Source organism: Rissa tridactyla, chromosome 5 (assembly GCF_028500815.1).
Source record: "Rissa tridactyla isolate bRisTri1 chromosome 5, bRisTri1.patW.cur.20221130, whole genome shotgun sequence".
NCBI classification, from domain to species: Eukaryota; Metazoa; Chordata; class Aves; order Charadriiformes; family Laridae; genus Rissa; species Rissa tridactyla.
This window is the reverse complement of record NC_071470.1, coordinates 26,813,254-26,826,022: the sequence shown is the minus strand read 5'-3', so window position 1 is coordinate 26,826,022 and position 12,769 is coordinate 26,813,254. Positions and strand designations below refer to the sequence as shown.

The 12,769-nt window shown below is 38.4% G+C and overlaps 1 protein-coding gene across 1 annotated transcript in view; it reads right to left on the bottom strand.

Annotated features, from left to right (window-relative positions):
- CLNK (cytokine dependent hematopoietic cell linker) overlaps nucleotides 1-12,769 on the bottom strand; it is a 57,963-nt gene that overhangs the window by 2,013 nt on the left and 43,181 nt on the right. The window contains exons 12-17 of the mRNA XM_054203489.1: nucleotides 11,055-11,073; nucleotides 9,953-10,028; nucleotides 8,728-8,768; nucleotides 4,673-4,806; nucleotides 4,219-4,296; nucleotides 3,925-4,080 (exon numbers count right to left, since the gene is read on the bottom strand). Of these exons, the coding sequence (XP_054059464.1) occupies nucleotides 3,925-4,080; nucleotides 4,219-4,296; nucleotides 4,673-4,806; nucleotides 8,728-8,768; nucleotides 9,953-10,028; nucleotides 11,055-11,073 (504 nt within the window). The remainder of the gene's footprint in view (nucleotides 1-3,924; nucleotides 4,081-4,218; nucleotides 4,297-4,672; nucleotides 4,807-8,727; nucleotides 8,769-9,952; nucleotides 10,029-11,054; nucleotides 11,074-12,769) is intronic.

The following is a 12,769-nucleotide window of genomic DNA, read 5'->3' as shown; positions in this document are numbered from 1 at the left end:
GAAATTTAATGTGGCTTGACTAGGCTAATGTCACATTATTCATTACTGTACCTTTAAGCTGTAGATTTTTGGCAATGAGGGAAAATGTCTCAGCTTGTACTTAGATCTGTTTTCCTATTTTATTTCATCCTGTACTCTTATTTGAGTTAGTAAGATTTAAAATTTTAAGCTCTGAGTCTCTTCATGGCTGCTCGAACATGAAGTTGACTTAGACATCATAGTGATGAGCACTCCAGACTGTTGTGGGGAGATAGGAATAGGGTCTCAAGGAAAGGAAAGATGTGGTTATGAGTTGCATGAGTGTGGTGGTAGGACTGTGGACTACATCACGCATCCTGAATGAGAACTGTTTGTCCTTGAACTGTCATTCAAGTCACAGACCGGAAGGTCACTTTGAAATGAACTGAGTTGAATTGCTGTGACTTGTATGACCAATGGTTTGAAAATGAAAGGTGACTGCAAATAGTGGTCGGGAGTGGTGAGGATGGAGAAAACATCTGTGGCCAGAACAGCAAGATCCAGAGATAGACGCTGAGCCGTGCTCTAAGCTTCTGTGTTAAACAGGCACTGAGTTGTAAGAGGAGCCTACTCCTGCCTTTGATTTTTCTAGTTGTTGTGTTGTGAGTTGAGCCTGATGCTGCAGATGTGCTGAAAACTTACTTTGTGTGTGGCAGATCTAGTTTTGCAAAGATGATAAGAAAAATAGTTAAATTGTGTCATGATCAGCTTTAAATGTGAACAAGCTTTTGATTTCTTTATCTTCAAAAGGACGGTGTACATGAGAAGAAGCAGCATTACAGGTATCTCTGGATCTTTAATATTGAAGATTGACTGGAGTGGGGGAGGGCAACAGCCAAGTCGATGGTGCTCAGGACAGCAATTTTGAATGTAAATGCCTAAATTCCATATATATCTTGTTTGGGGATCTGGTCTTATAGCTTTATGTGATTTGGCTTTAGTCAGCTCAGTATAATATATGAAATATGTACGTAGATGTGAACATCTGTGGCTAAATTGCTAGCAAAAGATACAGCTTTACTAACAGTTTTTTTCTCTGTTTGTATTCGCTATATTCCAGCTTGATACTAATTTAACTGCATGGGACTTCAGTTACTTGCTGTTGATCACCATCACATTGACAGAGAAGTAACATTTTTAAAAAATAAACACAAATATGAGGGTCAGTGCTTCCCCCCCCCCACCCCCCGCCCCTTATGGCCTTAGAGGGCTATATGAGAATTAATGATGCATTCATGAAAGTTGAATTAAATACAGTAAATTGTTAATCAGAAGTCTTTTTTGATCATACAAAGTGTTAATACTTTGTGAACTGTATATGAAAAAGCAAGAGTTGCAATAGGATAACAAAAACTTTGCATAATGGTGTGTAGGAAAAAACAAGTTTTTGTTGGATGGAAATAAACTAATCCAAAAGTGAAAACATGCTGGAGAAAATCAGTAAGATTGAACCTTTGAATAGAGTGAACAACTGGGGAGAAATGTAATAGGTCTGCACCTGTTTGTTGTTGTTTAGGTTGTTTTCTCTTTAGCAGGTGAAGAGGGAGTATTCAGCTAATCTAGATAAAGCAGCTGGTGTGTGCACAGTGCATACTGCAAAATGTGGTCTAACAAAGAGAGGGACAATGGAGAGAGCTCTGGAAAGCATTTTAACAGGCATTGGAAAATTATAGGCAGCAATTTTGCTGTAATTCACAGATTTACAAATTGTTTTCACCCTCCTGAGATAATCTTAAGTGAGGTGCAGAAATTGAGATGACAGTTTTCAAGAAAGTGCATTTTCAGGGAATCCTTTCAGACTGCCTGAGATGGAAGTAGCTCTGCTGAGCAAGGTTGGTGCCATTAATTGTTCATTATTGCACATGTGTTTCACGTCCAGTCCAGTGTTAATTTTCACATCTGCTGCTAAGAATAATGGATAGAAATGAGAGGCTGTCATTTCTGTGGCTCCCTGGTACTACACGTAGCTGATTAGCAAAATACTTCTGAAATGTTTCTGTTGTAGTTGATCTGTGGAAGAATTTCTGAATTCAAGAGAAACAATACTCAATATTAAAAAAAGAAGGCTTAAAGTAACATGTCATGATGACAGTTTAGGCCTTGTGGAGCCAAGTCTTAGATACACTTTTGGTTATTAACTAGATGCTTGAAATCCTTATTCTGGAATTGTTACTTTACAATTTGACTGTTGTCAGTCCAGACCTGCTGTTATGGACGTTCTGTGCACAAGTTGGAACAAACAACAAAGCAGTATATTTTGGTATTTGCTGAGTTGGGAGGAATTGTATTCTCCTTCCTTTTAGTTCAGTAAAAATTGTTCAAATCGTTTATGTATTGTTTGGGTAATTTTCTAGTTACCTCAATTGTTAGATCTGTTAAAATGATGAAAATGTAGTTGTATGTGTTTATTCTGTAGCGTACCGTACACATACTACATCATCTTGTAGAGACCCATATTTCAGTTCCATTCCATATTTTTAGCCAGTTGTTATTTCTAATCTGAGCCTTTTTTTTTGTCAGGGTCATTACAGGAAGACTAAACAACGTAAGAACCAGGGAAAACTAAACTTGCTTTCTCCTAAATGATACTAAAACTCCAGGAAATTATCTGGGAGGTTCAATTCAGAAATGCAGCTGATGTTTTACAGAAGACTGGTGGTTCACTACAGCAATGCCAGGGTAATTGTAGTTGCAGTACAGTTCTTGATTTGTTCTGTCCTTCAGCTTCTCAAACTATTTCAGTGTGCTTGAACACTGAAAGGTATTTTTCCCTCATTATTAAACCATTTTTCCTGAAGAACAACTTGCCAGTAAACCTTGCCCCTCATCTCTGAAAGCTCACGAATCCTATCCCACCTTTTCTAATAAGAATCGAAATGTAAATCTTGGACCCATCAGTTTTATCAAGTTAGCTTGGGTCAGTTTTGATTTCAGTTTTTTTTTTAAAGTCTTTATATAGAAAAGGTAAGTTTTAAAGGTATTGACACGCATAAAAAGGACGTAATTGAAGATTCAGCTACAGAGGCTTTGCTGCTTCACCTTAGTTGGATTTCTGTCTGTCATTTACATAGCTAATAACACTCGTAGTTTGTCGCTTTGCTTCTTTGCTGTGCAGCTGGTCCTCCCTTATGTTGACTTTCATGCTCCGCTGAGCAATCTTTAAGTTTCTTTTAACTTTGTTTTGCAAGTATCGCATCTTTATAGAGATGACTGTTTCAGTTTTAACTTCTTTTTTCTTATGTGAAAGACATGCAGATACAGTATTTGTCATTTAACCGCATAGGTAGAATAAGAATTAGACTCTTATAATGAATATAATTGAATTTAATTATGTAAAAAAGCATTGCTAATCTAAAGGGATTTTTCTAATTGAAATTTACCATATCTGAAAGACTGATTGGTGAGGACCCATGTGACTTAGTTGCTCCTGAACATCCATGAAAACTTTTGTCCTGTTTCCTCATTATTTTTTTGAGAGATATTGATTCCCCTTTTGCTATATGAGAGGCAGACAATAGGAGACATTAAGCAGCAATAATCACAACAGGCTATGTTGTCAGATATGTGGAGTTGTATATATTTTAAAATATCTGCTTATATCATAACAAGTTTAAAAACATGCTGAAATAATATGTGTGCCTAGAAAGGGAGGACTTTTCTTTCCCATTTACTTCGCAGGTGTTACTTAGAGTAGATAGAAGTATTAGAAGTACTTAGAAAATTTTCACATTGATTTGACTCTGAATTTGAACATGGTATGTAAAATTCTGTTTTAAATTATTATTTTTAAGTTGCTTGATACTTTGACATACTTGAAATGAGAGTATTGTAAAAGAAACTTTAATGAAAGGGGAAGAGTGCAACATGAAAGCAATAGACTGTAACATTAGATGGGATTTTACTTACATCTTCTCCTCTGAGCCCTGTTCCCAGTGCGTATTGTTGGCTCTCTTCCAGAAAACGTACTTTAATGTTGTATACTTTTCTTCCGTAATAGACAACCAAAACATACGGTTCAGCGTTTGATTTCTTTGAACAATCTCTAACCAGGAATGTCTCATCCTGTATGACATGGATTTAAATTATGGATTGTATGGTTAGTTCACAAAAAAACCCAACAACTTGTAAGCCATCGTGGACAGTTTACAGACACTTTCTCCAAGAGTTTACACTCCAGGTTTCGACATAAATTGTACTTACAGTGTTTTCCTGTAACAGTGCCTTCTCTGCTTCGTGGCGATCATATTCTCCAATGTACCATTCATATTTGTTTAAATCCTTAATTTTAAGATAGCATAATTAGTGTATGGAAATTAACCACAGCTGGCAGAAGCAAAAGCCAGTGAAAACAGATTATACTTAATCTGTATTTAAAGCGAGTTTAATACAGTTTATAAAAATAATTGCAATGCATCTGTATGGAGAAGTCCTGGAGGAAATCTGAATCAAATTAGACATGTAAATTCTTATCCGTGGTTTCAAGAGCTTATATTGGACTGTTTTCAGGGCTGCTGAATACCCACAGCTTTCAGACCGTTTAACTTCTTGAGGAAATGTTTTGAGTAAATCACAGTTCATATGGGGGGTGTGTGCCCTATAGTGAGAATCCTGTTTTCTAAAAACTTGCCTCTTTATGAAGCAAAGCATTCTTTACCTTTTCAGTCTGTTGTGTAAGAGGTTGCATTTCCCGTTTTACAAGTGAATGTTTTGATTTATCTTTGCGTGCTGTGTACGGTGTAGGAGATGGTGACCTCTTCACTGACGAGTTCTCCACATTTAACGTGGAGCCTGTAAAAGTAAATTCAGAAGGAAAAAGAAGTCGTATTTTTTAAACTTAAGTTATAGTTTCATTATACCCTATCAGTTTTACTTATTAAGTCTGAGAATAGCATTTATAGTTTGGAAATACAGTATTGTGATATGAACCTTCAAAATATAGAGCTGTCAATTATGACTCGTCTTGTGCTAATGCAGCACTGGTGATTGCAGATTAATGCCCCCAGAGATTTAACACATGAGTTTCCTGATGTTTTTTAATTGACATCACTTGTGCACATAAACATAGGAAAATATTAAAGATAAACTATTAATAAAATAGCAAATGTTAAATAAAATAGTAAATATGGTACATTTGTATTCCACAAGTGTAATGGTTCATTCTGTTCTACTTTTACCTTTTGAGCCCCTTGTATTTGTGTTGGATCAGAGCTGCTGTTACGTTGGATCATATTAAAGCCCCTTATTATCCCGCTGAGAGCTAGCATTGTTTCCACCAAGCTGTTGAAACCTTAAAGGATACAGAGGTTCTGCCGTGCTGATGAATTTCGGTCTGCTCTGCAACTTGTTTCAATTAACAAACTTGGGACCAAGAAGCGAGTTTGCTCTTGCATTAAGAAGAAGATGTGGGTGGTGGTCCCCGGCTGTGTGTTCCAGCTCTGTACTGCACTGCTGAGAAGGCAGCTGGCTCAGGGAGCTTACGTGGCTGAAAACCATCCACCCAAAGCAAATGTGATTCACCGTCTGTAGATTTAGGGCTGCCATTTAGGGCTGCTCGCTGTGTCGCTGGGGAGCCGTGCGAGTTCAGGGGATAGGGCAGGAACACAAAGCATGGCGTAATGTGGGAGGCTCGGGCTGAGTCCGATTAGGATGCAGCAGAAACAGCCCGAGGAAAAGCAATAGTGTACCTTCAGTGTATAGGTAAAGCGCAGTCTGCAGGTACATGACATGGGGAGAAAATGCTTAATTGAAGATAAAAAAAAATAAATCATATCCTGCTCTACAATGGAAAGCGTTTTTGTTTGTTTCATGCAATGCTGATGGGAGAAACGACCCAGTGTCTGTTGTAAGAGTAAATGAGAAAAATATGATTATCAGTGGCTTCCATCTTTTTCTTTCTGATTACTGTCGCAACAGATAGCACTGTTTGCCAAAGTATTATGTTTTATCTATTGTTCATGCTTTATCAGTTTATTATTTTTCTGCCCACATATAGCATATGACAGAATATTAAAGAAATTTGACTTGGAAGACACTCTTTTTACAGCAGAATAATAATTTTCACCGTGTTTCACAACGTCCGCTTATCTCAGTAGACAAACAGCCACGATCTTCAGCAGGCAACCGGTCCATTCAGCAATGAAATCACTGCTCAAAGGGTCTGGGATCAGACGCCTCCATTATGTTTCTGCAATCAGTTTGAGTTGTCAAAATGTGAGTATGTCACCGTTCAGCTTATTGGATCCTGATATTGGTGTTTGTGTTCACATTGCATTTTTGGCGCTATCCCCAGATACTGTATTTTTAAAAAGAGAGCCCACAGCTGGGCCATGTTTGCTTTGTCACCGGTGCTGCGTATGTTCTGTAGAATTTTTCTGGTATGTTTTAAACTGTGGGACAAGAAGTGGAAAGTTCTCTTGTCATGCTCATGGTCTGGGTCTGACTGGGATAGAGTTAACAACGGCTCGTCGAGAAATTAGAAGAATGTTTTAGATTTTTTGAACAGAAAATCATTTGGTTTGAACAATAAAAGCTAAAAATATCAGAGAGAGAAATATGTACTTACATAGCATAAAAAAAGGATATTTATATAAGCTTAATAAAACTACTATTTCTTTAAATATTTTTTAATACAAACATGGACATGAGAGGAAATTGTAGGATAGCAAGGGCAGAGGCCACTTGTTTGTTCTGTCCCTGTTGTTTCATGAGGGTGAGGAATTTACAGAGGGAAAAGGAGATTGCGCTCTCCCAGAGAGCCTGAATGACCAAGAGCAGTGATAGGAATGGTAGGAAGCATCTGAAGTGGAGATGTGTGAGCATGTAGGAAAAAGACTGAGAGACTGCTGAGAAAAGGAACAAACAGACCTAGATGAACTTTGTGGATTCCGTAAAGATAGATTTTTAGTTGGTATCTGGAGGAGAGTGTGTGGAATTGCACCTGCAGCATGAAAAGGACATTAATAACCAGAAATGGCTCAGTGGGGGGCCACCACCAGAGTCAGGGAGCTGGAGCCTGTGAAACAAAGCTGGGGGAGGTGGGCTTCTTTAGCCTGACAATGAATGGGAGTTAAGGTGAATCCCACTTTATCTGAAAAAATAATATAGCCCATATGTTCTTCCTGGTGTTATTTCTTTTACCATATATTCACGTCATGGAACTCATAGGTTGTTGGCACAGCTTAGGGGTTTTAATACAAAAGGGGACCTGCAAAGGCAGTTAAGGGAAAATATAAAAGTATAGTAAGTGTAGTCAAGGACAGTAGGAAGTTACCAGCATGGATGATTCCTTGGTCCCAAAAGCCCCCGGGTCTCCGAAGGTACAAACTCTCATTTTAAGGACTGGAGATACAGCATGAGCTAACTTGGCTTGTGTGTTTTAATGACATACAAATTGCATGACCTTGGTCTTTTTGGTTTTTTTGAATGTACTCCATCTAAGGTATAGATACACCTCTTTATCAATGAATCTGTTCATGAAAGATAAATCTATCAGAGAGTTTCCTTTACAGCATCTTTTATCTTTAGTATGCATTTCTGCAAAAAGAAATCGTATTTACAAAGCGGAATGATAGGTGTTTTCTTTTTCTTACACAATTCTTACTATGAAGTTTGGCTAATAAAGGGATTTTGCTTTTCAAAAGTCCGTGGGTAGATGCTGGGTGTTTTTCTGGTTTTTTGCGGGGTTTCTGGAAATACGTTTTAAAGCAGGTGTAACTATATTGAAAGGTAGGGATGAGCCACAGAAATTTGGGGTTAAATACTAATGAGGCCATGTTTTTCTAAAAGAAATTAGGTAGAAGGGTTGGTGGACAACAGATACAATATGATATGACAGCAAAAAGCTAACACAACTTAGTAGTGTTTGTCGAGGTATTGCCTCCAAGATTAGGGACACAGTGTGCGTATGAATCAAGCGATACTGCTCCTATGTGTTGCATTCAGTTCTGGGAATCTTAAAGAAAGCCAGGGAAAATGAGCAGAGGGACGTTGCCACAGTTCCTGGGCAAGCGGTACCACAGGCTGCTTCTTGGCAATATATTAATGTTGGCGTCCAGTATATTCCCTTAGATAAAACCACACAGTCCAGGGGATGTCCTATTTCCAACCATAATAATTTGAGAAACCTGCCTGATAATGGCACCTATAAATCCTTCCCTCTAGGAATCTGGGATAAATCTAAAGCAATTTCTTCAAGGATCAATGTATTTGTTAACACAAAGGCATTAAACCCATAGTAGCGGCTTTATAATGTCCTGAACATCTGTAGCGTACATTTAGCCCAGCTGATTGCATCTCTGCCTGGAAAAGCAGAGGCCGTTGTGCTCACAGCATGCTCGTTCTCCGTGAGTGTCTCTTTGTATGCCCAATTTGTATTCTCCTCCCCATTGTCCTTCAGTGGCTCGTCCAAATTCCCTTCCTTTTCTGGGGTTGGGGTCTGTAATGCTTTAAGACTTGCATTCTGGGTTGGGCATTTCTTAGCTTGAACCGGGCACGGGGTATAGCCGAGCAGGTAACTGCTTGTTTCTTCACTACTATTGACTGTGACATTGTTTTGCTTGTTCTGTGCTTGTTTTCATTAACAATCCCTTTGCACTAACTCTGCGCATAGAAAATCCCCAGTGCAGACATACACACGTAGAAACACGAATCTGTTTCTTATTCTTATTTCTCCCCACCCAGTTTATTTTTCAAGCAATCTTTGATTCTTACCTGAGCTGCAATTGCTTTTAGAGCTCCGTGTACATTGAAGGCTAGGAGAAAGAAATGAATGAAAGAATCGTCAGAAAAATATTTCTGCTGGTGGCAAGCATTTAAATAAGAGTCAAATTAGAGAGGAATGCGTAGCTGTGCTTCCCCCAAATACACCTTCCTCTACTGATTGCAGCTTTAGGCCTTCCTGGGTTTTGGGTGGTAATTTTGTATTCAGCACCTTTTGACAGATTCCTCTTCCATTAATTTCACCAGCCATTTTTTGAAGTGATATAAATTTTTACCCTCCACAAGAGTATTAGGCAGGACTTTCACATTTTCACTGCATGTGTAGAGAAGCACAATTTGCTCTTGTTCATTCAGAGCCTGTTCCCTGCTAATTTCACCTGATGTTCCCAGTCCTTCTGTAGGAAGATCCAGGGAGCAGTTGTTCCTTGTCCTTTCTGATTTTCTAGACTGCTGCTGAGTACCCAGCTGGTATTTTGCTGTTCTGTTAATTAGAACGGTTACACTGGGAAGAGCACCGACCAAATAACTTCACATGGGAGGCTCTGGTACCACACAAGAAGAAACAAAATACTAGGGGTCACAAATACTGTCACATTTACTCCAGACAATAATTCTATCTTGGAGAAATGCCATCATTGTAAACAAGGCTAGATGAGAGATTCTGTATTTATCTAGGAAAGATGTGAAATCATTCATATAATTCCTATACTTTATCCTATACTTTTGGTTTTTGGTGAGTATTTTAGGAGGATATAGATTTAAATGCACATTTAGAAAAGAGTTGTGTAGGTTAGAAAAGAAAAATAGGAGCAACTGTGTCTGATTTCTATGGAAGAATAATTGGCATTTGAAAGGCCAAGTATGTATTCTTTGTATATAAAAATAGAAAATAAGGGGGAGAGGAAATGTTAAGGCTGGAGATGGCAGAGCTTCTTTATACAATATATTTAACACCCTAATATGGAAAGTGAGACAAAAATGTAATACAGTAGTATGCTATTAAAGATAAAAATTGAATGTGGAATTACAATAGCTTGAAAGCAATTCGGAAAGATAGTTCTTGTCATGCATCAAGGCAAAACATAATATATCACTACATGGCATCAGAAAGTGATATCATCTTGCTCTTATTGTACAGTGAAGTATAATTTTCTAGGGCAGAATGTTTAGTCCTTGAAGCATCCAGTACAAACCCGTGAAATTCTTAGATTCCTACCTGGCTTCAGGATGTTGCTTTGGTTTATACTGTTGTCCTTGAAAAGATATTTCAGGTTTCTTCCCCAAATCTGTAACTATTAATAAAAAGAATAAGAACTTACTATTTCGTCGTATGTGTAACCTTGACAATGTCTAGCAACTATTATGAAGTAACTTAAACTCATATATGAGGGGAGGCAGTTCAATAGAAAAAGCTAATCAGTCTGGCTTAAATGAGTCAGTCAGTGATTTCAGTGGGAAACATTTATACTAGTACTGAATGTTACATGGTGAATGTTACAGGTTTTCCTGATGCCAAATATGGCTTAATGTAATGGTAAATAATGCAGACTGCTGTACTAGAAGTATACAGAGAGTTCATAAATCCTTTTTATAGGACAGGATAGATAGGCATTGAATGTATTAATGCAGTCAATACTATTTCTAGCTCAAAATCAGTAAAGTGTGCCTTAATCTGCAAAAGAAAATGCCAGAGGAAATTATGAACACATTAACACGGAGGTGTAAACACCATAAAAAACACGTAGCCTGTGTCTATCTTCAGAGTATTTCAGAATAACTTTTTTTTTTTGTGGACCTTCATGCACACGTACACAGAGAGTGGCTTAAGCTGGTTTTTCCAAGCTGTATGTACATCTAAAGAACTGATATGTTTTTAAAACTCTGATTTTTGTAGCTTTAAAAACCTAAAGCTTTTAAAAATCTTTCTTTCAAGGGGAGATACTCTCTGTGCAGATACAGTCTTTTCTCTTTGGGATATCCTTATTTTCCCCAGGACCTTAAGACTTTGATTTGCTCGGAACAAATGTGATAACCTAGTTCCCCAAATAGCTGTAGTTAATGCCAAGTGAAATTCCTCTTTTCCGCTACATCTTCCACAACTTGAGGTCACTCTAAATCTCTCTGTTCTCAGCAGACTTACACCTGGGGGGTGTCTCTTACTCATTTGAGTATAGAGCCAGACAGCCTGATGTTACATAGCAGGATAGATGTCAGGTTCCTGTACTGATCAATTTAGCTGGAGTTTTAATGATAGAATATTTTGTTATTGGAATAGGAAAGACAGACAGCAAATTAATATCATATTATTAAATACTAACCTTGTTCTCTTCCAGGTGCCTATATAAAATGATAACATAGACAGTAAATATTTTTCTTTTGATTACCAACTTGAACTTACCCCAACAGACCCAACTATCTTTTTATTTTAAAAAAATTTATAGAAATTCAATCATTAATACCTGATCACTTTGTCAAAAACTCAGGCTGAATGCTGATCTCAGTCCACTGGCAACAATGAGAGCTGAATTTTTAGGGGTATAAGCGAACGTATGGTTTACTGCAGTGATCACTGTTTCGTGATGACTATGGCGCGTGAGTTTAACTTAGAATATGGTTTTCCTTCATTGATCTTGTATTAAATCAAGTGATTGATTTTGATTGACTGGAGGTATACTATCCAAAGATTAAAATTAGTCATTTCTTTTCAGGCTCCTTAACTGACAGTACAATTATCTTTACTCTCATAGCAGATACTTCATTCAAAATCACTGTGTGGAGAAATCTTAATTCAGCATATTATGTTACAAAGAAGTGAATGATAGACAGGTGCCTAAAGACCAGAGTTTGACTCACAAACTTTCACTGTATTTCTGTGTTATTGTGATTCACATGGCAATAGTAATTATTGTGTTTGTTAAGTTGATGCACACAAGGCTATAATACATAAACATTAAAGAGAAGAAAGTTTTACTCTTTGTAGATGTTGCACTTTGAGTCTTCCTTAGAAGTTACTTCCCCAGTAGTGTTTTCCCGTTACTTCGAAATTTATATTCTCATTCAGGTCAGAAGAAACCTAGGCAGGTCTCTAGTCCATGCTCCTTCTTAAAGCACAGTGAACTGCGAGATGAGACCTGAGCTCAGAGCTTTGTCCAGCTGGGTCTTGCAAACCTCCAGAACATAGATTTCACAGCTTGTCTGGGCACCTGTTCCAACACCCTCATAAGTATCCTCATAATTATTTTTTCTTCCTTATTTCTGGTTGAAAACTCCCTCATTTCAAGATAATTGCCTCTTATACTTCTACTGTGCACTCTGTAAAGTGTCAGGCTCCGCCTTCTTGATAATCGTCCCTTAGGCAGTGGCAGGCTGCTGTTGGGTTCCCCCAGAGCTGCCCCCCTCCAGGCTAAGGGAGCCCAGCTCCATCAGCATCATTTCACAGGGCAGGTGCGGCATGCCCTGAGGACCCTCTGCTGACCCACTCTGTCAACAGCAACCTTGTGCGGTACTCCAGGTGTTGTCTAATGAGTGATGAGTAAAAGGGAATAGTCCCTTCCCTTGATCTCTTGGCTATGCTTCTGTTGATACAGCTTGATATGCGGTTAGCCTTTATGGCCACCAAGGGCACACCAGTGGCTTGTGTTCAGCCTGCGGTCCCCAAGTCCTTTTGAGCAGAGCTGCTGCCAAGGATCTTAGTCCACCCCGGGGCAGGATTTTGCATTTGTCCTTTCCAATTTCAGGAGGCTCCTCTTGACCCTTTCCTACAGCCTGTCCAGGTCCCCGTGAAGGGCAGTCCTGCTCGCAAATCTACTGACCTGCCATTTGGTGTCTGAAACCCTGACAAGGGCACACTCTGTCCTGGTCGCAATGAAACTATTTATGTCTTCAGATCTATATGAATGGGAAGTGATCCAAATTAAATTTTATCTTTTCCATGTTATGAGATATACAAAATCTCTCTGTAAGATGTAGCCAAACTAAAAGCCTGTTAGGAGGTGCAGTATTTGTGCAGCTGTACAGTGCCCAGCCAGAAATA